Here is a 25,700-nt window from a genome sequence, read left to right as displayed (position 1 = left end):
TGCTGCAATGCAGACTTGTATCTCACAAAAAATTAAGAACATTTTCCAAGACATGAAAATAAACAAGCTTCAGTAACTCAAGAACTGGTCTGATTTAAACCACTTTGAAAATCCATTGGTTTCCATCAAGATTTTAAAAATAAGATAATGTCAAAAGTAAACTAAGAATCCAAGGCGATAAGTATAGTTTCATGATTAGGTTCCATGTCAAAATTTTATGGACTCAATGGCAAATGATTGTAGAAGGACATTTTGAATGTTCACTGTGAAAATGAAAAAAGTTATAAAATTTATTGTACAAATTAATCATTTTGTTTTGTCAGTTACCACTGTAAGAGACAAACTTGGTATTAGCCAAAACATTCTTTTCTACTACAAGACTTTTTAAAAAAAGCTCTTTAAAGACAGTGATAATGTCTTTGAGATGATCTATATCTATGTCTATATTGGATTAAATGTAAAGGGGAAAGTGTGACAGTTTCTAACTTTTTCCTTGGCCTTCTCCAACATTCCAGAAAAGAACTAAATTTTAATTTCTGCATCTACTTTGCAGAAGACTCCTCCAAATGGAAGCAGATTCATTCAAAGAGAAAAGGAAATGCAAGAGGAAATTAAAGCAATTTCAATTCACTGCTCCAACTACTGAGGTATTTCATGAGGAATGACAAAATGTATCTGTATCTGCTAACACAAGGACGGAAGGGCAATGAATCTACAAGTTAAATAATCTGTTTGAGTAGTTTTCTAGATTCCTCTAATTGAAACAGTATTGTTGTAACCCAAGATTACTAAAGGTAACCAAGATTATAATCTAAAAGAAAACAGTCAGGTTATTTTTGACATTGTGAAAGCAATCTAGGCAAACAGAGATTTTCACATAATTAGGGCCCATGGCTATCAACTGTCAGGTGAGATTTTTTATCTAGAGCTGTGATTTCATTTGACATTTAAAGTCCTTCACAACCTTACTTCTTCCTACCTTTATAAATTTCTCCTTTTTTATTCCCCTCACATAAGCTGCCACCCAGTAATACTACTAGCCTTTTATTCCTTGAACAGATACTCGATCTGTATTTTCAATGACTATCTCTCAGGTTCGAAGTACTCCACCTGCCCTCACTGGCTTCCTTCAAAAAGCAGGTCAAATTCTCCCTTCTGAAGGCCTTCCCCACTTTCCCCTCCACAGCCACCACCACTAGGAGACCTGCTCTCTACTCACCATATATTTCCTGTATGGAGATAGTTAGTGAATGAATGAAAGAATGAAAGAATGAAGCATTTATTAAATGCTTACTATAATGAAAAGACTGTACTAAGTGCTGAGGATACAAATAGAAAAGTAAGATTACTCTCAAAGGACTCAGTTTCTATTGGGGGAGATGGCCCATAGGGAAGGTTTCAGCTGGAAAGATCCTATGGCCCTTAGAGTGAAGCATAGCAGAGATCAATGCCTCTTCTTTAATGACATTTCCACTGATAAAAGCATATTAGTGTCTGATATTGAGCCATTTGTCAATGGCAAAAAAAAATTTTTTTTCTGAGTTCAAAAAAATGGGGCTGTAGCAGGGTCAGGAGCAGTTGCTAAGCTCTGTCTCCTCAGGGGTTGCTTCCCAGGATAATGAGAGTAGGCAGTGGGCTGGAAACAGTGATTCCACAGGCTCTTAGGCTCGGAGTCCTAGGCAGTTTGCACTGGGGTCCCAGGAGGAAGGGCAGTTGGGATGGTGATGGTGGTGCTTTGACTTGCCTGACACGCGCTGCCTCCCACCTCTCAGGGCATCTTGCTGCTTCAGGGAGGCTGCACTGACTGGCCTGCGAAAGGCTTGGTCATAACCCTAAGGAACTTGTATAAAAAAATCTCAGAGCCAATTGGGGAAACCAAGGGTCTAGAAGCATAGAGTAGAATCAGACAGAGATGAGTCAGGAAGTCTAAAGGTAACCAGCACAAGGAGAACAGGAGAGAGATAAAGGAGGGCCATAGGCTCCAAGAAGCATTTCAAATGCAAAAGCCTCAGGCTGGTGCCATCAATTATAACTCATCTATTCAAGGATTAAGGAAATTCCAAGAAAAAGGACTCTTCTTTCCCCAACTTTCCCTTCTGGTCCCTATCTATCCAGACACACATAATATAATCGGCTGCTTGTTAACCAAATGTTTCCAGCAACCTGAATCTTGCCTCAACTTTCCAGGAGTTAACTAGAGATAGATAAAAATGTAAAATAAAGCAGAGAGCCAAACCTGAGATTAAATGTCAGGAATTTTCCTAACAAGGTTTGAAGCAATTTTAATTGTACCAATAAAGAGGAAAAAATGAAACTTTTTTTTAATTGCACAGAAGAAAACAGGGGGAAGTACAGAAGGAAGCATACACAAGCAAGAGAGTTTTGAAAATAACTTCTGTATTAGGTATGTAGCAAGCAGTATGAAATGAAGATTGAGTTTCATATATAATCCTTTTTTGAGTTATGTTTTATATATATATATGTACACACACACACACACATATGGAACTGCTCTTTTTTTTATATTTGTTTAGAAGGAAAAAATTTAATTATTAAAAAAGAAATTGGGAAAAATAGATGATTTTAGAGAATTATGAGATGTATAAATTGATGCAGAAGGGAGTAAAATAGGGAAAAATTTTACATAATAACAGCAACTTTGTAAGGAAAATAACTTTTATTTTTTATTTTTTTTTAAACCCTTAACTTCTTTGTATTGGTTCATAGGTAGAAGAGTGGTAAGGGTGGGCAATGGGGGTCAAGTGACTTGCCCAGGGTCACACAGCTGGGAAGTGTCTGAGGCCGGATTTAAACCTAGGACCTCCCATCTCTAGGCCTGACTCTCAATCTACTGAGCTACCCAGCTGTCCCCAGGAAAACAACTTTTAAAGAGTTGATCAAATTAATGATCAATCACATCTCCAGAGAACCTATGATGAAGAATGTTACTTTCTAACAAAGATTAAGAAGTGTACATTTTAAGGCTTGACTACTGGGTGGTTTTGTTTAGAAAAAGATTTTCTTAAATTAGATAAGAAAGGGATCTAGAGGGGGCATCTGTGTGGCTAGTGGATTGAGAGCTAGGCCTTGAGACCCGAGGTCCTGGGTTCAAATTTGACCTCAGACACTTTCTAGCTGTGTGGATCTGGGCAAGTCACTTAACCTCCATTGCCTAGCCCTAACCACTTTCTTCTGCCTTAGAACCAATATATAGTATTGGTTCTTCTTCTAAGATGGAGGAAGGAAGGAAGGAAGGAAGGAAGGAAGGAAGGAAGGGAGGGAGGGAGGGAGGGAGAGAGAGAAGGAGGGAGGGTGGAAGAATCTAACAAGAGTGCTGCCAAAAAGAGAAAAAGAAAAAAGGAACATGGAAACAATTATAAAAACACACAGAAGAGAAGGGAGTTCAGAAGGGAATACAACCTTTAAAATATATTGCTTATTGTATGTATATTTTATAAAAATAAAGCTATATGGAAGTCATAATTTCATATACAATCCTTTTTTTACATTCTATTTTATAAGTGAAAATGCTTTTTTTAATGTTTCTTATGTTCCAAAAAAAAAAAAAAAAAGATCATGGCAATGAAACTGTCTTTGAGACTCTAACTGGTCCAAAAGAGTATAGCTTGAAACCACTAATGTAGCTTCTTAGTTACCTAAGGATAAAAGCCAAGGTTCTGGGAAAATTCAGTCAAGAAAACTACACACAACTGAATCATATCTTTGTTAAATATCGTTTCCATGCAATTAAGTAAACAACTGTTTTGTTAAATGTTAGATGATCTACCAATGTCTCATTTTATACCAATTAGTAACCTGAATCACCAGATCCAATCTAAGTTGGTCAAGCCTAGAACAGGAGGTTACTGTTAATAGTTCAAGCAAGATGTGCCTAAACTACAATGATGGTAATGTGAGAAACAGAACAACTGAGTGCAAATGCAAGAGATGTTTTGGAGGTAGAAACAAGGTTTAGCAACTGATTAAATATCTGGGGTGACTTTGAGCTGAGTTCTGGATGACACTAAGTTATAAATCCCCCTGGATGATAGTCTCAATAGTAATAAAAGTTCAGAAGATATAGGTTTAGAGAGAAAGATGAGTCTCATGTTGCAAAGCAAAACCCATCACTGCCTCTCTTGGGTGACTCATTCCATCCCTCTGAAAATTTAAGGAAGAGCCAAGTAAGGCTTGGCTTAGCTCCCTCCCATTGACCTAAAATTCAGAGCCAAGGGAAGGCACCCCACCACAACCAGGAAGTGAGAACACAGGGTTTTCCCAATGTAATCTACATTATTGCTAAAGTGGTCTCAGGTTACAAACTCCCTGAGAAGCTAACACCTGGCACAGGAGAGAAGAGACTGGAAGAGAGCTGAGTGGGAAAGTAGTAACTATGCAGGTAAACAGGGCACCAGTGTTCCACTACTGGCTGGGAGGTGAGGCGGGGGTGGGTAACCCATCTTCTCAACCCATCACTCCTTAGGGAGTACACAGTCTCATTCTGAAGATCACCTGAAATCAAGGTGATGACTTTGACTGCCACATCTACCCTATTACCCGAATATAATATTCTGAAGGATAACTCAAAAGGAAGAAACTACAGTTGCTTCTGGAACACCGTACTTTTTTAAGTTTATTTATTTAATTAATTTAGAATATTTTTCCATGTTTACATGATTCATGTTCTTTCCCCTGCCTCCTCCCACCCCCCTCCCTGCAGCCAACATGCAACAAGACTTATTTCCATATTATTGATATTTGCACTAGGGTGATCACTTAAGAGTCTACATCCCCAATCATATCCCCATCAACCCATGTGATCAGGCAGTTGTTTTTCTTCCGTGTTTCTGCTCCCACAGTTCATCACCAACAAATACCACAATTTTTCAGCCATTCCTCAATCGAAGGGCATCCCCTCATTTTCCAAATTTTTGCTACCACAAAGAGTGTGGCTATAAATATTTTTGCATAAGTCTTTTTCCCTATGATCTCTTTGGGGTATAAACCCAGCAGTGGTCTGGCTGGATCAAAGAGCAGACAGTCTTTTACAACCCTTTGGGCATAGTTCCAAATTGCCCGGAACACCGCACTTCATCAAAGCTTAAACTTTGTTCATATTTTCTGCCTCCTTAGCCACGAGGATTTTAAAGTTTGTATCATAACTTCATAGAATTCCTTTATTAACTTGGGTTTTTGAAGAAGCCTTTTTTCAACATGGTCAATATAATTTTCTCTACCCATCATCAAACAAATAATGGGTAAATGTTCAGAAATTATAAATACAAGAACCTTGGCATAAGAGCTACCAAAAACACTGGCATTAGATCTATTGCCACTGCAACACAATGCATGTGTGAAAGACAATTCCCACAAGACAGCACGTACATGAAGTTGCAAGATTTAGCCTATATCTATTGTCAGTGTTCTCCTCAAGACACTTCCAGTACATTTGAACAATGTTGCATTGTAACATGAATTCTCCATTCATTTATGATGTAGTGATTATAAATAGATGCACTAAAATGCATGCTAAGGCGCACAATACACAATTTATGGTTTCAAGCTAGAAGTGCTCCAAAATAGTGTGAATGAGACTTGCAAAAGGTACATACAGCGGGGAAAAAAAAAATCACACTATATTCGGGCTAATATGGTACCTGTGATTAAAGTTGAATGTAAATTATAGAGGTTGGAGAACTGGGAAGCAAGAGTGATTTAAAATGTAATCTGAAGGATTCACATTTAAGGATTGGGGCTATCTTAGAGAGAGAAACTGGTGCAGATAATCTCCCTAAGAAGGAAAAAGACCTTAAAGGCAATAGAGAACAGCCACCAGGACTTGGATAGGGTAATATATCTGGATGCAGCAAACCTCAACAAGAAGTGGCCAAGGGAATAGTCAGGAAGTGGCAGTGAGAAGCAAGAAGTATGGCTGCCCTACCTGATCCAGTGAATGTCTGGAGTGAAAGGAGGGAGGCAGTGCTGAGAGAGAAGGAGGGGAATAAGTCAAAGTGAATGCTGTAATACTTAAATTAAACTCTGGTCTTAATTTCCATAGAGTTTATTAATATTTACTCAGACAGGAAAAAGCAGACAGATATAGTGGAAAAAAACCTAATTTTTTCCTGCCATGTGACCAGTCTCCCTAAGGACCCCTTGGTCACCTTCCTTTAGCTGAACACCTAAAAGAACAGAGTCTACTTCCTGGAACCCCCTCCCAGGATCATGCATTGGAGCCCTATCTGTGTTCCTGAACTCCGAGAGTATGGAGCCTGGGTCACAGGGCAGTGACCTAGGCACCTGAGCAAGAAATGATTGGGAAATTGATCCGGGGGTAAAAGGGAAGGAATAAAAGAGGAAGGAAGTAGACTCTCTTTTCTCTCAGCTATGTGGCTAAAGGAAGGTGGCTAAGGCGTTCACAATGCAGAACCAGAAAAAGGGGCCCAGAATACTACATCAGCTATATAACTGACAGAAGATGGAAGTAGCTTAAAAGGTACAGGTCCAAAATGAGGATTTACTTATTAACATATTCCATAAGTCACACAATGGAAGTGAAGCTAGAACTGCAACAGATAGGCATGACATGCAGACTGATGACAGAAAGACTATCTAGCCACCTAAAATTTTTTTCAAACTACAAAAATATAAGAAAAAGGGTAATTTTCTAATGAATGGTCAAAGGATAAAAACAGGCAGCTTATAAAAGAAGAAATGCAAGCCACCCACAACTACATGAAAAATGCTCCAAATCTCTAATATGAGAAATGAAAAACAAAATAACTCTCAGGGAACTGAAGACTAAAGAAATGGAACTGGCCCGATGTCTCCCTATTGTTTTCTTTTTGTTGTTGTTTTAAACCCTTACCTTCTATCTTAGAATCAATACTGTGTACTGGTTCCAAGGCAGAAGAGCAGTAAGGGCTAGGCAATGGGGGTTAAGTGACTTGCCCAGGGTCACACAGCTTGCCAAAATATCCCTATAGAAGACTTAAATACAAAAGCAATTAAAACACCGAGGGACTGGCCTCAGCCACTTCCCAGCTGTGTGACCCTGGGCAAGTCACTTGACCCCCATTGCCCACCCTTACCAATCTTCCATCTATAAGACAATACACCGAAGTACAAGGGTTTAAAAAGACAAAAAAAAACAAAAAAAAAAAACACCGAGGGATTTAGAATCAGAAGACTTGCATTTCAATCCCAACTCTTGCAAGTCACTTAAACTTTTGAAGCTGAATCTCAGTGTCTTCATCTACCACACAAGAAGAGTGTGAGAGTCTAATGAGGTATGCCTTATAACCTTAATACACTAAGTAAGTATAAGTTACTTTTTGGTCTGGACCTATGATTTTATTAGTGTAGCTGTGGTTCCTAAACTTTTTTAGCCTACCGCCCCCTTTCCAGAAAAAATATTACTTAGCCCCATGGAAATTAATTTTTTTTATTTTAATAGCAATTAATAGGAAAGATAAATGCACCTCTGGCCATCACTGCTCCCCTGGATTGCTGCAGCACCCACCAGGGGGTGGTAGCGCCCAGTTTGGGAATCACAGATGTAGAGCAATCTTAGTGAGGAAACTCTTTATATCAAATAACAGAGTGCCCTAGGACACTATGAGGTTAATGATTTGCAAAAGATCACAAAGTTATTACAGGTAGACCTCATTTTATTATGCTTCACAGATAATGCATTTTTTAACAAACTGAAGATTTGTGGCAATTCTGTGTCAAGCAAGTCTATCAATACTATTTTTCTAACAATACATGCTCACATCATGTCTGTGATACAATTTGGTAATTCTCACAATATTTCAAACTTTTTCATCATTATTATTATATCTGTCATGGTGATCAGTGATCTTTGATGTTACTATTATAATTGTTTTGGGGAATCCCCAAGCCCATATAAGCCAGCAAACTTAACTGTGTTCTGATTGTTCCATCAACCCACCATCTCTCTTCTTTGGCCTCCCTACTCACTGAGACACAACAATATTGAAATTGGCCAATTAATAACCCTACAATGGCCTGCAGGTGTTCAAGTGAAAGGAAGAGCACATAGAAATGATAGACATCAATGCTGTCTTATTTTTAAAAAAATTGTTTAGATTGCCAGAGCAAGCCCAACCTTTAGCAACCACTGCCCTGATAAGCCAGCAGCCATCAACATCAGGGCAAGATCCTCCACCAGCAAAAAGATATGACTTGCTGAAAGGTGTGGTGAAAGTTAGCATTTTTTAAGCAAAAAATTTTTTAGACATAATACTATTGCACTTAATAGGCTACAGCATAGTATAAACAATTTTTATATGCACTGGGAAACCAAAAAATTCATGTGACTTACTTTATTATAATATTTGCTTTATTGTGGTGGTCTGGAACTGAATCCACAACATCTCCAAGGTATACTATGTTAGGGGCAGGACATGAACCCAGGTCTTCTGACTCCTAAATCAATTCTTTGGTTACTACCTTCTTTCCTCATTCCAAACATCCTAATTTTCTTAAGAAAACAGGAAAACTGAGACCATCAATGATATGTATGCTCACTCTCAAGTGTTAATTAGAAATATATAAATGTAAAATATTACTATTCAGGGCATATAATTTAGCCTAAAGCAAAAAAAGGCTCTAGGGTAGAGGGGGATTTTTATAGAGATTTACTGTTATTAGATGTAATCTACATGGTTTTAACCAAAAACTATATTATTACCCACTATACTAATTTTTCTATATACAGCACAGCAACCTTTATCAAATAAGTCTTCAAAGCTCTCCTTTTTTCTATAACTTCTCTTCACTCAGATGCCCACAGTATGGGTATCTACAAGCAATCACCAGAGACTGCCCTCTCTGGCTTGTCTCAGTGGCAATTCCCCCTTATCCTTTCCTCTTCAGCAAATCTTATGAAATGCAGTATTTTAGGTATTCGTGATGATAATGAACAATTATGATAAAACTAGTATGCAATGATGGGCAGTGAGGTGATATGGTGGATAGAGTGCCAGGCCTGGAGTCAGAAAGATTCTGCTTCCTGACTTCAAATCTGGTCTCAGATACTTACCAGCTATGTGACCCTGGGTAAGTCACTTAACCCTGTTTCCCTCAGTTTCCTCATCTATAAAATGAGCTGGAGAAGGAAATGACAGACCACTCCGGTATTTATGCCAAAAAAACCCTTAAAATGGGATCACAAAAAGTCAAATGCGACTGAACAACAACATGTGTACAATGATAGTAAAAGAGAAGGCAATCCACCTACTGAGGTCTGATTTCCCCATCTAGGTAATACCTAAATGATTGTAACTTTTGGAGAAAATGTTGTCTGCTTAAGTGAGTGAACCTAGTGATAGAAATTTCAGGCCAACCACAAGAGGTGAGTGGTTGGAAACCCTCTTTTAAGAAAAAATTGGAGACAGGAGGTTCTGGTTTCAAGTCTGACCTCAGATACTTCCTAGCTGTGTGACGCCAGGCAAGACACTTAATCACACTTGACCACTATTCTTCCTTAGGACCAATACATAGTATTGATTCTAAGATGGAAGGTAAGGGGGGAGTGGGGGGAGGAAAGATGGGGGCTTTATAATCATACCCGATATACAGGGCTGCCTACCTTTAAGGCCAGCCTTGATTTTTCCATAAGTACTAAGCTATAAGAGATCTGTTAATGTAGGGAACTATACTACTCCCTTAATATCAACATGTTAAAAAAAACTTTAAACAAACGCAATAATTTGTATAGTACCTTATTCCAGCCGCTGGCAAGAGCTGCAGTGTCCTGTGTACATTCCCGATATGCCTGATAGCTCACTGGCCTGTAGAAATTTTTTTTAAAAGTCTGAGTCAAAGAAGGAAAACTCTAATAAATGTTGAGATGACTATACAAATACAAACACATGAAACATGATTCACCCTCTCTACCATTAGACTAATATTCAATCATTCTATTTGGGGCCCTTAAAAAAAAATGAAACCCATAATCAAGGAAAAGCATAAATTCATACTGAGAGTTTCCACTATTCTTAAAACATGAAGTTAATGTAAAATATTTTTAATTACATAGTCAATTTTCTGGAACAATTAATGTTCAGTTAAATTTACATCTATTTTTAAATATTTTTTAGGTTTTCTGAAATTAACCTAATATTCCCTTTGTATCACAATCTGGTTCATCATAGGACCAAAGAATAATGGGATAAAGGAAGACCAAAAAACTGTCATTCAGCACAGTTCTAAAAACCAAGCACAATATAAATGACGTTTACATCATCTGGTAAGATTTTTCATGTTTAAAGGAGTAGATCATATTTATATATCAAAATCCCAGAATACTAATTCTTTAAAGTCTGAAGTTTTTCTTATTGTTTCTCTAATAATTAGAGTTTAAGATCTACCATTCAAATAATTGGGTAGTAATAATAGATGATAAATTAGGTCACTTATTAATTTGCTCTAAGTTTCAAATTCCATGCCTCGGTTTCCTCATCAACTTGGTATCAGGTATAAAATATGAGAACAGCAATTTACTACATGAAAATAATTTTATTTTGAACTGGCAAGGTTTAAACCTACATAATAAATAATAAAAGTACTCATTTTATAGGACTTGAACCTCTTCTTAAAATAGTTCTCTCATCCATTACTGGTCCCAGAAAGTAATTCAGTATAGTAGAAAGCCCAATGAACTGGAATTCTGGAAACTTAGGTCAGTTTCAGGCTCTGACCTTTACTAATTATAGATACGTGGCCTTGAGCAAGTCACTAAACTTCTCTGGGCTTTGATTCCTTCATCAAAGAAATGGGTTTGATGATCTCCAAATTTCTTTTCTGCTCTAATTTCTTCTGATTCTAAATCACCAAAATTATGCTGCTAAAAAGAGAAAGGAGAGTCCAAGGGAGAGGGAGTAAATTTTGTAAAACTTACATTCCCTCTGAGATATTATTTTCTTACATATTCATTAGTTCTTACTTCCCTCAGCTACTTTATGAGTAAAAGTTAGTGACAGAAAATTAAAAGATGAGTCCTCTCAGGGAACATAATTTAACCTATAGCAAAAGAGTATCTGTATTATAGGAGATTTGGGACAATCTCTGAAAAAGCTGGGTTAAGGGAACATTTAGTTGAATATGATTTCAAAACATTTTTTTTAAATGGCTTTATACAACATTGGGTATAGACCTATAAAATCACACACACCACTGGCACATGCTTCGGAAGGCTAAAAATATGTGTAACTTTTTAAAAACACGTATGCAAAAATTACACCTACATATGGAACTATAGATTTGTAAAGAATATTTCTAATTTCAGAAAAGAGCCTAATCATCTAAATATGAAAACTACAGAAAACAGTTCTTTATAGTCCATGTTGTAATTTAATTTAATTTAAATAAAAGCAACTGTTCCCAGGCAAATTTTAGCAATCATATCACATTTGGTTTGGATTTAGGTGTAAAATGTAACACTCAGGTGCTTCAGAAACCCAGCAGATATCCTTCCCAAATCAATGCCGAAGTAACTTTAAAACAATTATCAAAGGAAACCACATTTTCAAAGTAAATCTTTCTTTACAGAAGACCTTATTGCCACATTTCTAACAACATATTAATTTAAAAGTTACCACAGAACTTTTTAATGGGCTAGGATTTTGTGCTGGATCCCGGTGACATTTCAAATGGAGTTCTTACTGGAATACATTCTGCTTCTATCTAAAATTGACTCTAAAGCTTAACTAGGGGATTTCAATCCCTTCACTTTCTTTGTGATTCTTTAGTACTGCCTCAGTTAGTGATCCTTACATGCAGTTTGCCTATAAGGCTAAAGTCCCTGAGGATCTTTCAAGGTTAACATATATTGTGCTAATTACACCTACACAATATGGACATTTGGAAGATGATAGCTGATTGAAATATTCAAAAGAAACCTAATGCACAGCCAAGCCAAAGAAGTTCAGTTGCCATCTCTAAATAAAACTGCTGAGGAGGCTCTTCTAAAAAGTCCAGAATTAGTTTCTCACCCTGACTTAAAGCAGTTCTGAGGATAATTATATTAAACTTAAAACCATATTCAACTTAAAACACCACAGACGATGGTTATCTGTGAAAACTTGGCTACTCTCAGCAATGAAGTGATCTGGGACAAGACTGAAAGACATAACAGGGAATGCTATCCACTTCCAGAGAAAGAACTGTTGGAGTTGTCTTTCACATCTGGGTATTTTGGGTTTTATTTTAGGGTCTTGGTTATATATATGACTTTGCTCTTACAATAATGACCAATATAGAAGTGTGTTTTGCGTGACAATAAAAATAAATTTTAATTTACTAATTAAAAGTTCCCCCTAAAAAAAAAATCCCACAGTTAGAAGTGTGTGTAGATATCGTTTTTTTTTTGTATTATGACTTGCTGAGATATTATAACACAAATTTGATTAGCTTTTGAAATAATCACAGTCAGAAAATGAAGCCATAACTTTTCTATAAAAGAGGTGCTTGAAACAAATAATTTTTAGACTTTGGTTTTAATTAGACTTGATTCTGAATGAACTATTAAAAAATCCTAGTAAACACAAATAAAAAGGTAACTCTTAAGAGGCTGCAAGGTCATGAAGTACTTAACCCTGCCCCATTCATTACGAATCAGTTATACATAAGGAACTATTATTATATCTCCTCCATCCAAACATATCTTTCAAAGGTGGGAAAAAATCATATTTGTGAAGAAATGTGAATTGTGATCTTTAACAAGAGGTACAAATTTCAAAATATATCATAACATCTAGGACTTTGGGGGAAAAAGTAAGATAAGGGAGGAAACGGTGATTTATTTAGGAGGGAGATTAAAAATATATAAATAGATTACTAACAGACCAGGGGAGAAATTAAGACTATGTTGCCTAGAAAATATTTCTCTTTGTGAAACTCAAGACATGTTAAAAATCACTATTCAATTCTTGCTTCTAACGTTGGATCTGAGAGACATGGAAACTAAGAGAAATTAAGTTATTCACAAGGCCAAAAAGTAAAAGTTCAAAATAAAGAATCTTTGTCTTTTGTTTTTCACTTATTCTTCTATCCATATTCTCCATTCAAATGTCTTTTCCCCCCAACCTCTATATTTGTTTATACTTCTTGTTCTTTCCACAGAATAGGATTCAAAGAAACCCAAAATGGGTTTTCAAAACTCCCTTAAAAGGAATGACACATCAAATCCTGACTTACTCAAATCTACTATTATCCAAGAGCAATTTTAGAAGCTCATAAATATTCAGTTAATCAAAATGCAGAGAAATGAATTAAGTTTACCTATAGCCCCAACTACAGCATTTAAGAAATAATAAACTTTGTCTACTTGAATTCAAGAACTTTCTACCACATTAACTGAGCACCTAAATTGTGGATCTTGGAAGAGAAGCTGCTTTCAAAAGTGCATATGTCAGTCAAATAATATTTCAAATTTATGTCAATTTCCTAATAACCTACGAGCAAGTAATTAGGATAAAGGTTTATTTTTGTCTGTTTATTTAAATGACGCTTTACATCAAACAGTTTCGATCTATATTAATATACCTTCACTATTACTTCCTATTTGCCTCTAGTCTTAAAAGCCAGAAACATGATTGGGAGAGAGCTAAGTTAAAAAAATGGGAATAGTTCCACGGGCTGATGTACAATTCCAAGTTGGCAATACTTGGAGAATCCCTAAAATGGAGATGATATAACCTCATCTTACAATGCAATATCCAAACCTTAGCATTTAGGTATAAGCCTGTGTGGTAATGGGAATGGGAGGTCAAGACAATGAAATGAGCTGTTCCTAACTATCCAGGAAATGTATTTGTTGTTCTTGACACAATAAATAAGAAGGTGCTGTGGCTATGCTAAAACATCTGAAATAATGCCTACTAGTTGAACACAAAGGGCATATGATATCTAGGGAAGATTTTTTAAAATGTTAAGGGGGAGAAAATAAATGATACAGGTTCTCATAAAAAACAAAGTCTCAGTCACTCCATTCTGAGAAGGAGAAGGACACTGAGGGGAAGCATACTGGGACTGGGCAATGGTGACTCACTGGCTGAGCAGAGTCTGCAATGCTTCCTGCATGCGTTCTTTCAGTTCCAGTGACACCTTCTGTCCAAGATGGGCCAAGCAATCTTCTATTGAGGTCTCTGGGTTAACAGGGCTGAATACTGGAGATGTGTGGCAGTCAAAGCCTGGGCTGGTGAAAGCTGAAGAATCAGATCAAAAGAAAAACCCAACTTAAATGACATCTACAGGTACATATATTATGCAAGTCCACTCCCAAGAACATATCATTAGGTGTGGCAAAATAAAAAAAAACAGATAACATTGAGGTTGTTCAAGATAATACAATGATAAAGATACTGATAACAGCTTGATTATGGGGGGAGGTCAATGAAATGTCTCGGCTTTAGAAAACTAAACAAGAAGGTTGTACTGCAGTAAAACTTGTCTGCATTCCTTAGATATATTAAGTGCTTCTCTAACTTTATATCAAAGACAATGTGTGGTTTTATTTTACAGATAACTCTTGGCTCTATCTTATCCTCGGTTTCATTTTGTTTTTCTCATAGTATTAATTTTAGGTTTGATCCTGAATAGTCATAAGAGATAGGAGAAGAGCCTGAATCCCCACTCTAGGACTTACCTCTTTGTAACCTCAGGTAAGAAAGTTTTGTGTTGTTTTATTTCAGGTAAAAAACTGATCCGCTCTGAGTCTTATAGTTCATGTGTAAAATAGAGATCATAACTGTGCCCTCTATCCTAGGGGGCTAGTTCTAAAGAAAATATTTTGTAATCAGAAAGTGCTACAGAAGTAGGAGATATTGTTGTTATTATTTGCTACCTATACAAATGCAGTTCAAAACCACTTTCTTCCAGTTACACTGGACTTCTAATTATGGGCTGACCCAGTTAGTGGATTATCTATCTAGGCCTTTTCTTTCTTCTTTCCTATGAACTATGTCACAGCCTAGGCAAGAGTTACAATGGAGGCTGTAAAAGAATGTGGTCTGGAATCACAAATCTTTAAGACTTGAATTCCAGACAAATTGGTCTACTTGCTTTTGTACTCCTTTGCCTAGGCTGTCCACATCACTGGAAATCAGTTTCCATTAAAGGTTTAGGTCTGATGCCAACAACCTAAAGAAAGCTTTTCCTAAGCCTCCTGATTTTTAGAGATTTCTCCTCCAATTATTTTATATTTACTTGTCTGCCCATATGTTTGATCTCCAAGTGGAATAGAAACTTCTTGAGAGCTGGACTTGTTTTTCACTTTTATCTTTGCATCCCCTGAGCTTTGCAGTGCCTTGCACATAGTAGGTACTTAATAATTATTTTATAAATTAAATATTAAGTGTCTGGAAAGTTAAAGCTACATTAATCTTAATTTTTATTAATGATCATTTCCAGCTAGCATGTTAAGAATTCAGATTTTTTTGTTTGCATTAAAAATCTAAGAAAAGATACCAGGTAATAACTGTAGGTCAAACTACCAAGGGCTGGGGGAAAAGTAGAAGTAGCAATGGATAGGAGTTGCAAAGAAGATAATTTCAACTTAATGTCAGAAAAAAACTTCCTAACAACTAGAGCTATCCAAAAGTGAAATGGCTTGCCTTGAGAGAAAATGGGTTTTCCTTCCTTGGAGGTCTGCAAGCAGAACTGGATAACCAACCATTTGCCAGGCATTGTTATAATGGGGATTCATTCGTGTATAATTTGGGTTAGATAGCTAACTCTCAAATTCTGTTATTTTTATAATTATCATTAAATAATGGTTCAATTCATAACTTACTACTACTAGAAACAATTATTCATAGGTCATTTAATATGATTAGGATTCTATTTCAAAGGGGTTTGTAAAAATGCATGATTCCACTGGCTTTTAAAATTTTTGTTCAATTTAACATATTTTTTGGTTACAAAAAGGCATGTAATTTGCTAAAACTACCATAAAGGTGTACTTTCACTAATAAATTTCTTATTTCTTATAAATTCAAACAGAGAGAACTCTGTTCAATGAGTCTGTGATAAGAGGTCTTCAAGTAAAGACTTGTTAGGCATGTTGAAGAGAGATCCTTGTATGAGTAGGTAACATGCTACCTTCTATAAACTTTGAGAACCTGTGGTTCAGGATATGTGGAAAAGAAACAGAAGAAAAAGAAAGTTCTCTACCAATGAAATATTTACTATTTTATGTGAGCATATATTATTCTAAAAATAAATTACAACAAATTATCAAGTAATTTTTTTTTTAATTTTTTTTTTTAAACCCTTGTATTCGGTGTATTGTCTCATAGGTGGAAGATTGGTAAGGGTGGGCAATGGGGGTCAAGTGACTTGCCCAGGGTCACACAGCTGGGAAGTGGCTGAGGTCGGGTTTGAACCTAGGACCTCCTGTCTCTAGGCCTGACTCTCACTCCACTGAGCTACCCAGCTGCCCCCCTCAAGTAATTTTTTAAAAATCAGAATGAAAGTATAGCTAGAATAAGATGAACAAACCTTCAGAAATATCTTCATTCAGCGATCTCAGCTCTTCTTCAATTTCAGTCTTAATTTTCAGTAGAAGCTCTTGGTTCAAAGGTTGTAAAGATGCAGATAGCTGGACCCCTGAAATAAGTCAAAAAGCTCAACATACATATAAAGAGGAAGACACAGCAGAAGATAAAAGATAGGCATCAAAAAACAATATGCAAAAATTTAAGACCTTTGTTGAAAAATCAAGTCCATTTGGGTCTGTTAAAAAGACCTTTTGTTGAAAGTATCTGGGCCTACAGAGGAAGGTAAAGCCTAGTGGGAATTTAAGGGAATTAAGTAAAAAGAAAATTTACTTGAGATCTCTTTGTCCTACATATTCTGTTGGGAGAGGGAAAATGAAAGTGTAACATTCAGAAACTAACCTTCAGACACTTCTATGCCTTAAATCCTGTCATTCAGAGTCATGTTCTGCCAAGATGTAAACTCCCTTCTCCAATGCTGCCTTTCTACAACCACATTTTCATCCCTATCAAGCTTGGCTATACTTTATTTAATTTTTTTTAATTATTTAGAATATTTTTCCATGGTTACATGATTTATGATCCCCCACCCTCCTCCAGAGCTGATGAGCAATTCCACTGGGTTATACATGTATCATTGTTCAAAACCTATTTCCACGTAATTCATAATTGCAGTAAAGTGATCTTTTAACATCAAAACCCCAATCATATCCCCATCAAACCACGTGATCAATCAATCGCATGTTTTTCTTCTGCATTTCTGTTCCCACAGTTCTTTCTCTGGATGTGGCTAGTTTTCTTTCTCTTAAGTCTCTCAGCCTTGCTCTGGATCCTTGCATTGCTGCTAGTACAGAAGTCCATTACATTCGATTATGCCACAGTGTATCCTTCTCTGTGTACGTTCTCCTGATTCTGCTTCTTTCGTTCTACATCAATTCCTGGAGCTCCTTCCATGGGCTATGCTTTATTAACAAAATCTACTTCATCCTAAACCTCTTGCTATCACTATTTCTATCTTTTGGGGCTAAAACAAACAAGACTCTCTCTTGAAAACATATCAAACAGTGCCATTCCTCTCATAGTATAGGACCAAGAGAAATCACACACATATTCTTTGCTTCCTATCATCACATCCAGATGCTGCCTCTTCTATTCTTACTCAGCAACTTTTCCTACCATGAAATTCATATTCTATCAGTAATACCTAATTGTCAAGATTCTTGGGGAAGTCATCTATTCACTTCCAGGTCTTTCTCCATTCTTTCTCAAGTATTCTCATTCTTCATTCTAATCTCTGGCTTCATCTTTTAAAATACAATATTAAAAGGGGCACCTGAGTAGCTCAGTGGATTGAGAACCAGGCCTAGAGATGGGAGGTCCTAGGTTCAAATCTGGCCTCAGCCACTTCCCAGCTGTGTAACCCTGGGAAAGTCACTTGACACCCATTGCCTTCCTTACCATCCATTCAAATCTCAATCCCTAGTAATCTTGACTTTTAAACTAGACTCTATTGGAACAGCTTTTTTTTTTTTAAAGTTGCTCCTCTCTTAAAACTGCTAAATCTAATGTAATAGCCTTTGCTCCAATTTCTTTGTAGCCTTTAACATTGGTGTTCCTCCAAAGTTCCTCCTGGCCTTTCCTCTCTTAGTTTCTAAGATGATATTTTATCCTGGTTCTTTTTTGACTCCTTTCTTCTTCTTTCTGCTCCTCCACCTCACAGAATCTCTCTCTTCTCTTAAGATACAACTTGAATACCAGCTTCTAAATAAAGCCTTGATTAATCACCTCAACTGCTGGTACTCAGACTGCCAAACTCCTAAACTACCTTGCATTTAATATTTTGTGTTTATTCATAGTTATTGTGCATATAATATTTATTGTGCACATACTTATATAACTGCTGTCTCCCCCATTAAAAGATATGTGTAAGCTCCTTCATGTTTCACTGCATTGTTTCATTCATTGTTATCTGTATCACCAGCAGCAGAGTACCTAGTACACAGCAGACATCAATATTTCCTGACTAATTGATCTGTGTCTGATAGCTGCTTCTCAATTTCCTTTATTGATCACCGATCTCTTGTTCATTAAGGACAGTTATCTGCCAAAGCTGCACCCTCTTCTAGTTCTATATTCTCTTCCTTGGTAACCTCGCCCACGCCCCTGGATTTAATTATCCCTTCTCTATGATATGTACACACACACACACACACACACACACACACGCCATATCTTCAACTGCTAGCTGATCATCTCCACATCTATGTCCCACAAGTTGGTCATCTCCCTATCTATGTCTATAAACCCCCTCTAAGCTTCTCTATTTTTTACTGAAGGTAATACCTTCCTAATGGTCACCCAGGTTACAAATATTATAGCTGAATTTCAATCTTTCCTTTCGTCCCTATGACTGCCTTATTAATTCTCTCTAATGTAAATGTGGAATTGGGGTAAATCAAGGATAACCAAGCACTCATCTTGGAAGGGGAATGGAAGCTGACCCCATGGAACTCTGAGAGACTTTCATTTGGGAGGGGCCAGCAGCAAGAGGAGTTTGGAAGAGAATTCTGAAGGTCCTCAACTGGCACTTCTCTTCTGACCAGACGAGGAACTGGGGGGTTGGTTCTTTGGTTGGGAGGTTTGGGCTGGTGGGGTCAATCCTGAGTGAATTAGGTTCCTCTGTACTTTTATGTGTGACTTTTGGGGAGACCACAAATACCAACAAAGAAGACATTGAACAGCAATTTTCCCATTTGGCCAGAGAGTCCAAACTCCTGGGGAAGTGGGCTTGAAGGAAGCAGGGTCCCTTCCCTGATCCTGCCTGAATCCATTGATCCTGTTAGTTCCCTTTTATATATTAGATAGAAATACTGGATAGGAGACTGTAGGGGGAAGAGAGAGTTAGCTACTATGACCAAGCCACTGAAGAAGTTCAGAGCTGCTATCTTGGGAAGAAGACATAGTTGAAAGTTCATCCTTTCCCTCCTTCCTTGATTCTTCTATACCTTTTTCCCCTGTACCCTGAATTTGATTTATCCTTTAATAAATCCCTGATAGTTGATACTTAAGAGTCTGGAACAGTTACACTGAGGGGGGAGGTGACTGATCTTGTGGCTGAGGGGAAGACCATTTCTTTCATCTTGAGGGGTAAAGCTACTTGTACTTAGGAGATTGGGGGAGGCTTGTTTCAACAGGGCTGGCTCTGGGGGTGGGATCCTATCCATTAAGGTCACAACTGAACCCCAACACCTTCCTTTAACATTCCCAATATAGTTTTTCCAGTTTGGGAAGCTCATTAAGTTTATTCCCACATAGGTCTTCCCTGGGGTGGGGGTGAGTGAATAGCTGACCTGGCCCATTGAAAGTTAACAAGGGGGGAATCTAGATACCCACCCATCTACCATCAATACTCAACCCATACACTAACTTCTATAATTTGTCAGTTTTACTAATATAGAAATCTCAGTATCTTCTTCTAATCCACCCAAATTCAGATCCCCATTAGCTTTCCTCTGAACTCCTATAATAGCCTTTTAAAATTAACTGATCTTCCATTTTCCTTCCTTCCCCTTCCCCAATTTAATCTTAATATTGATGTCAAAATAATCATTCAGAACTGAACAGGAGGATGAGCCAAGAAGACAAAGTAGAGACTTCTCTAATCAATCTTAAAATAACATTTCTACATAAATACTGGATTGGCAAAACCAACAAAGGCAGGGGTGAAGCAATCTTCCCTCTAAAGGCAACTTGGAAGATAGACAAAGCAGAAAAGATTGGTTTCATGAGGGTGAAAGGGCAGTATTGCCAGAAGTGAGGATATAGTAAGGAGCTGGGAACAAGTGAACAGCAAGGCACATACCTCACATGTCTTCCCTGCTAGAGGGTCTGAGTCACCCTAAGCCAACAGCAAAGCACCTCTACACCCACCCCTTGAGGTTGGTTCCAGACCCAGGCTCTTGCCCCCAAGCCTCAGGGCAAGGCAGCCCACAGGGCCCAGGGCAGGTACACGCTAATAGCAGGCCTTGGGGGAGCCTGAATCAGCAGTAGAAAGCAGCTTCCAGAACTCTCAGCCCATAGGCAGAAAAGGGTGTCTGAAAACCAGTTAGATGGAGATTCCAGGCGACCTTTTCCCAGCAATGGGTGCGAGACTATTGCATAGCCCATAAGAGGTTACAGGTTATAAGCCCAAGGAAATGGCAAAGACTTAGCAGGAGCAGGGACTCCAGTCACAGATCTAGGTGAAAGGTGTGCTTGTGGTGGATAATAGAGCACCGCACAAGCCCAGAGAGCACTGACCACAACTCTCTTTAGATCAGATCACTTGGGAAGAACAGAAACTTGCAGACACCATTAACTACCTCTTAGGGTAGCAGCAAGAAAAACCTAAAGCTTAGGGGAGTGTCCCTTCCACCCTGAGAACAGACCCCAACTGTAATATAAAAATATAGTGTCAAGAAAAAGGATGGGAAATGACCAAACATCAAAAACAAAAACAAATAAGGCCCTAATAACAAAAAATTGCTATGGAGACAGTGCAAGGTACAAATTCAAAAGAAGTAAATGAAATCAAAACAGCTACAAATGAAACCTCAAAGAAAAATGGCACCTGGGGGCAGCTAGGTGGCTTAGTAGATATAGAGCGTAGCCTAGAGTTGGGAAGATCTGGATTCAAATCTAGTCTTAGATGCTGCCTAGCTGTATGACCCTGAGCAAGTCACTTAACCTCAATTGCCTAGCCCTTGTTGCTCTTTTGTCTTAGAACTGATACTAAAAAGGAATGTAAAGGTTTAAAAAAAGAAAAGAATAAAAGACAAATGGGAACTGGTCTTGGGTCCTAGAAAACCTCAAAAAAGGATTTGAAAAATCAAATAAGAGAGGCTTGAGAGAAAGGGGGAAAAAAATAAAGAAATGTAAAAAAGATTGAACAGTTTGATAAAGGAGGTATAAAAGAAAAGAAAATAACACTTTAAAAATAAAACAGGCCAAATGGTTTAAAAGGCACACACAAAAAAAACAACTCTGTAGAGAATTACTTAAAAAATAGAATTGACCAAACTGAAAAGGAAGTACAAAAATCTACTCAAGAAAAGAATTTTTTAAAAAACAAAATTAGTCAATGTTCTCAGAGAAGGAAGAAAAGCGTGTAGAACAAAGAAGGAAGAGAATTTGGAACTCAAAATTTATTTTTCCCTTCAGTAACATTTTATTCTTTCCCAATTACATGTAAAAACAATTTTTGGCATTCATTTTCTAACATTTTTAGTGGAACTAGTTTTTTTAATTAGAAATTGTTTTTACATAAAAACAAGATAAATTGTTGATCATCTCAGTCCTATAGCACTGGCTTAAAGGAGGATTGGGAAAAGTTTTTTCAGAAAGTGAGATTTAAATTAAGACTTTAAAGGAAGCCCAGAGGAGAAAGGAGGAAGAAGAGAATTCCATATCTGGGGGGACATCCAAGGAAAATACATGAGGTCAAGAGATGAAGCATTTTGTTTGATACTAGTAAGAAAGCTGGTGTCAGCAGATTGTCAAGTACATAGAAGAGAATAAGGTATAAGAAGCCTGAAAAGGTAGGAAAGGGCCAGATTAGGAAGTTGAATAGTGAGCTGCCACAGTCAGGTTAATGAAGAGGAAAGGACTAAGGGGAAAGAAAATAAGTTCAATTTTGGACATTCTAAGTTTAAGCTATATTAAATAAGGCATCAGTTCAGTGTGTCCAATAGGATTGGAGATGGCAAACTGGAAGGCACAATATGTAGATATGAGACTATGAGGATAGAGATGATTATTGAAACCACAGGATCTCATAAGATCTCATCAAATGAAATAATCTAGAGAGAAGAAGGCCCAGTACAAGGGTTCATTCCTAGATGGGATCTGGATGAAGGTCTAGGAAAGGAGACAGACACAGAAAGGAGATTAAGGAGAGTAAGATAACAAGGTCAGGAAAGCCTAGAACAGTGATGGGCAACCTTTTGAACTTGGTGTGTCAAAATTCGCCCAAAAACCAAGTATAACTCAGGTGGTGTATCACTTCAAGAAAAAAAACCATAATTCTGCAATATTTGTAGTTTAAATAACAAAAATGTATAATTATAATATATAACTATATTTAATAAAACAAAATAGGTAAATTAATATAGGTAGAATTGTCATCTATAGTGCACAGAGAGTCTACACTACACTACAGCAAATGTTTCATCCTTGGTATGTGGCCCCATACTTCTCTGTATGTGGTCGCATGTGGCATTGGAAATGGCTACATGTGTCAATGCTGACACGCATGTCATAGGTTTGCCATCACCGGCCTAGAGAGTATCAAGAAGAGGATGAAGAACTATATCAAAGACTGCATAGCAGTTAGGAAGGATGACTAAGAAAAAACTGTTAGATTTTACAACGGATTGTTGGTAAATTTAGATAGAAGAGTTGTAGGTACCCACTTCCATCATTTTCAGTAAAATATAAGGTGAGGTTCTCAACTTTTAGGGTTGGAGGAGCCTTGGTAAGTTTGAGAAGTGAAAAAGTTTCAAAAAGCTATTGTAGGGGGCAGCTGGGTGGCTTAGTGGATTGAAGGCCAGGCCCCGACAGAAGGTCCTAGGTTCGAATTTGATCTCAGATACTTCCTAGTTATGTAGCCCTGGCCAAGTCACTTAAGCCCCATTGCCTCACCCTTACTGCTCTTCTACCTTAGAACCAAAAAGGGGCAAAAGAAATGTTTGTTAACCTGCTGGCAAGAGCCATTCTCCAATAGATAAATGATCAAAAGATCTAAAAAAGCAGTTTTTAGAAAAAAAAATTGTATATATTTTTCAGTCAGTAATAATCTGACTTCTTTCCTGCCTACTTTAAACTCCCTTCCCCAACACTGTGAGGATGAAAGGAAGATGAACCCCTCTTATAAACATATATAGTCAAAAGAAACAAATTTTCACATTGGCAAGGTAAAAATAGTTATATATATATATATATATATAATATATATAATATATATATATATATATTATTCATATATATGTATATATGTCTCATGCCCTGTAAGTCCTTCACCCCTCTCTCAGGAGCTAATAGCATTACTCCTCTGGAGTAATCTTCTGGAATCACTGACATAATTTTTCAAAGTTGTTTTTATCTTTATTGTCACCTTTGTGTAAATCATTCTCCTGGTTCTGTTCACCTCTCTGTATACTAGTTCATACAAATATTCCCAGGTTTCTCTGGAACAATTCCTTCTTCACTTCTTACAACAAAACAGTATTCCATCAAATTTCTAAACCACAACCTGTTCAGCACTTCCTCAGATTCTCATTACTTGCAGCATCAAAGAGCTATAAATATTTTTGTAAATTCTTAGTTTGTTTGCTTTGGACTAATCCATTAATTTATGCTTGCTTTAATTCCCTCTTCTCCCCTTTCCCTCCTTTTTCCTTGTTGATAAAATAAATATCTGTACTAACTTATGTATTTTTATATAAGGGTGTGTATATCCTTTGATTTAATCAGTTCAGGTGAAAATGAGATTCATCTGTCAAAAGTTCCTCCATCCCTTCTTCTTTGTAGACTCTGGCTTTTGCACACCCTGATTTTGAGGAAATTTCTCCTAATCTTTCTTTCACTCCCCATAATATGTGGTATAGTCTTTTTCCACTGTTGTTTCATTCTTCTCAAGATCATCCAGACATAACAGAGCACTTTCAGGCTTTCTGTCTAATTTGACTTTATGACTCCCTAATGATAGGGTTGAGAGGAGAACACATGTGTTTTCTCTCATATTTGAATATAAGTAGCTTATCTTGGTTATTCCTTTTGGATTGTTCATTCTTGTTGACCTTTTTATGTTTTCCCAGTGATTTAACTCCAAAGCCTCTCTGGAGCTCTGGTCTGTTCATGAGGAATGCTTCAAAGTTCTCGATTTTATTAAAGATTTACACACACACCCTAAAGGATTATACTAATGTTACTAGGTAAGCTATTCCTGGCTCTAAGCCTACATATCCCTTACCTTCTGTAATGTTGTATTTTAAGCTCTCCTTTACAGTAGTGGCTGCTACATTTAAGTGTATTCCTGACTATGGGTTCTTGGTACCCGAATTTTACTTTCTTTCAGGCTGCTAGCAGTACTTTTTCCTTTAACCTGAAAATTCTAAAATTTGGCTATAATGTTTCAGCAAGTTTTTCCTTTTTTTTTTTTTAAACAAGTGTGACTAGTAGATTTTTTTTCTATTTTCATTTTGCCCTTTGATTCTAAAACATAAGGGTATTTTATTTTAAAATTTCTTGAAATAGGATTTATTTGTAGGCATAGTGGATAGAGTATCAGGCCTGGAGTTGGGAGAGCATGGAGTTCAAATCTGACCTTAGGTGATACCTAGCTGTGTGACCCTGGGCAAGTCACTTAATCCTAATTGCCTAGCCTTTGCAGCTCTTCTGTCTTAGATTTGGTACTAAGATAGAAGGGGAAAAGTTTAAAAAATACAATTTATAGCCTCTTTTTTTGGTTATGGCATTCAGGTAGTCTAGAGATTTCCCATCCCCCCCTTGGATCTATTTTCCAGATTGTTTTTTGCTATGAAATGCACCTTTTCTATTTTTTTTTTCAGCCTTTTGATTTTGTCAATTTTTCTATTCTTTGTCATAGTTCTTGTTTCAAAGAGTAATTGGCTTTAATTTGGTCCATCCTCATTTTTAGGAAGTTTGTTGCTTGGCCAAGGTTTATATCTTGTTTCAATCTACTAATTATCTTCCCAATTCTTTCTTCCACAGTTCTCATTTCTTTTCCAATTTTTTCCTCTAGTGCTCTGATTAAAAAAACAAAATAAAAAAACCTTAACCTTTTTAAAAACTCTTGCTTTATCTCTTCCAGAAATTCTAGTTCAATTTGTGCCCAAGCTGTGTTTTTTATTTGAAACTTTGCTTTTAGTTGTTTTAGAATTATTCTCTTCCCCTGGGTTTGGATCATAAACATCCCATCACCATAACAGCTCTTTATGATGGGATTCTCTGTTTGCACTTTCTTCTAGGTCTGACTTCGGACCTAATGTTAAAGTCACACTCTGTGTTATTTCTTGAGGGGACATGGGGACTGGTCAATTGTTCCTTTCTTGGAGTACTCAGTGCTGAGTTATTATTGGATCTCTAGGATAGCTCAGGCTCTGCAAGATTTTAATGTTC

General features: G+C 37.1%; 1 protein-coding gene across 2 annotated transcripts in view; it reads right to left on the bottom strand.

Annotated features, from left to right (window-relative positions):
• The window catches only part of BCL2L13 (BCL2 like 13), an 80,753-nt gene that overhangs the window by 27,467 nt on the left and 27,586 nt on the right, over positions 1–25,700 (bottom strand). For both annotated transcript variants that reach the window (XM_044679503.1, XM_044679502.1), the window contains 3 exons: positions 16,528–16,635; positions 14,078–14,234; positions 9,749–9,818 (listed from right to left, as the gene is read on the bottom strand). In XM_044679503.1, coding sequence (XP_044535438.1) covers positions 9,749–9,818; positions 14,078–14,234; positions 16,528–16,635 — 335 coding nt within the window. The remainder of the gene's footprint in view (positions 1–9,748; positions 9,819–14,077; positions 14,235–16,527; positions 16,636–25,700) is intronic.

Source organism: Gracilinanus agilis, chromosome 5 (genome assembly GCF_016433145.1).
Source record: "Gracilinanus agilis isolate LMUSP501 chromosome 5, AgileGrace, whole genome shotgun sequence".
In the NCBI taxonomy this organism is placed as follows: domain Eukaryota; kingdom Metazoa; phylum Chordata; class Mammalia; order Didelphimorphia; family Didelphidae; genus Gracilinanus; species Gracilinanus agilis.
Note: the sequence above shows the minus strand (reverse complement) of the source record. Positions and strands in the feature narration are given on the sequence as shown.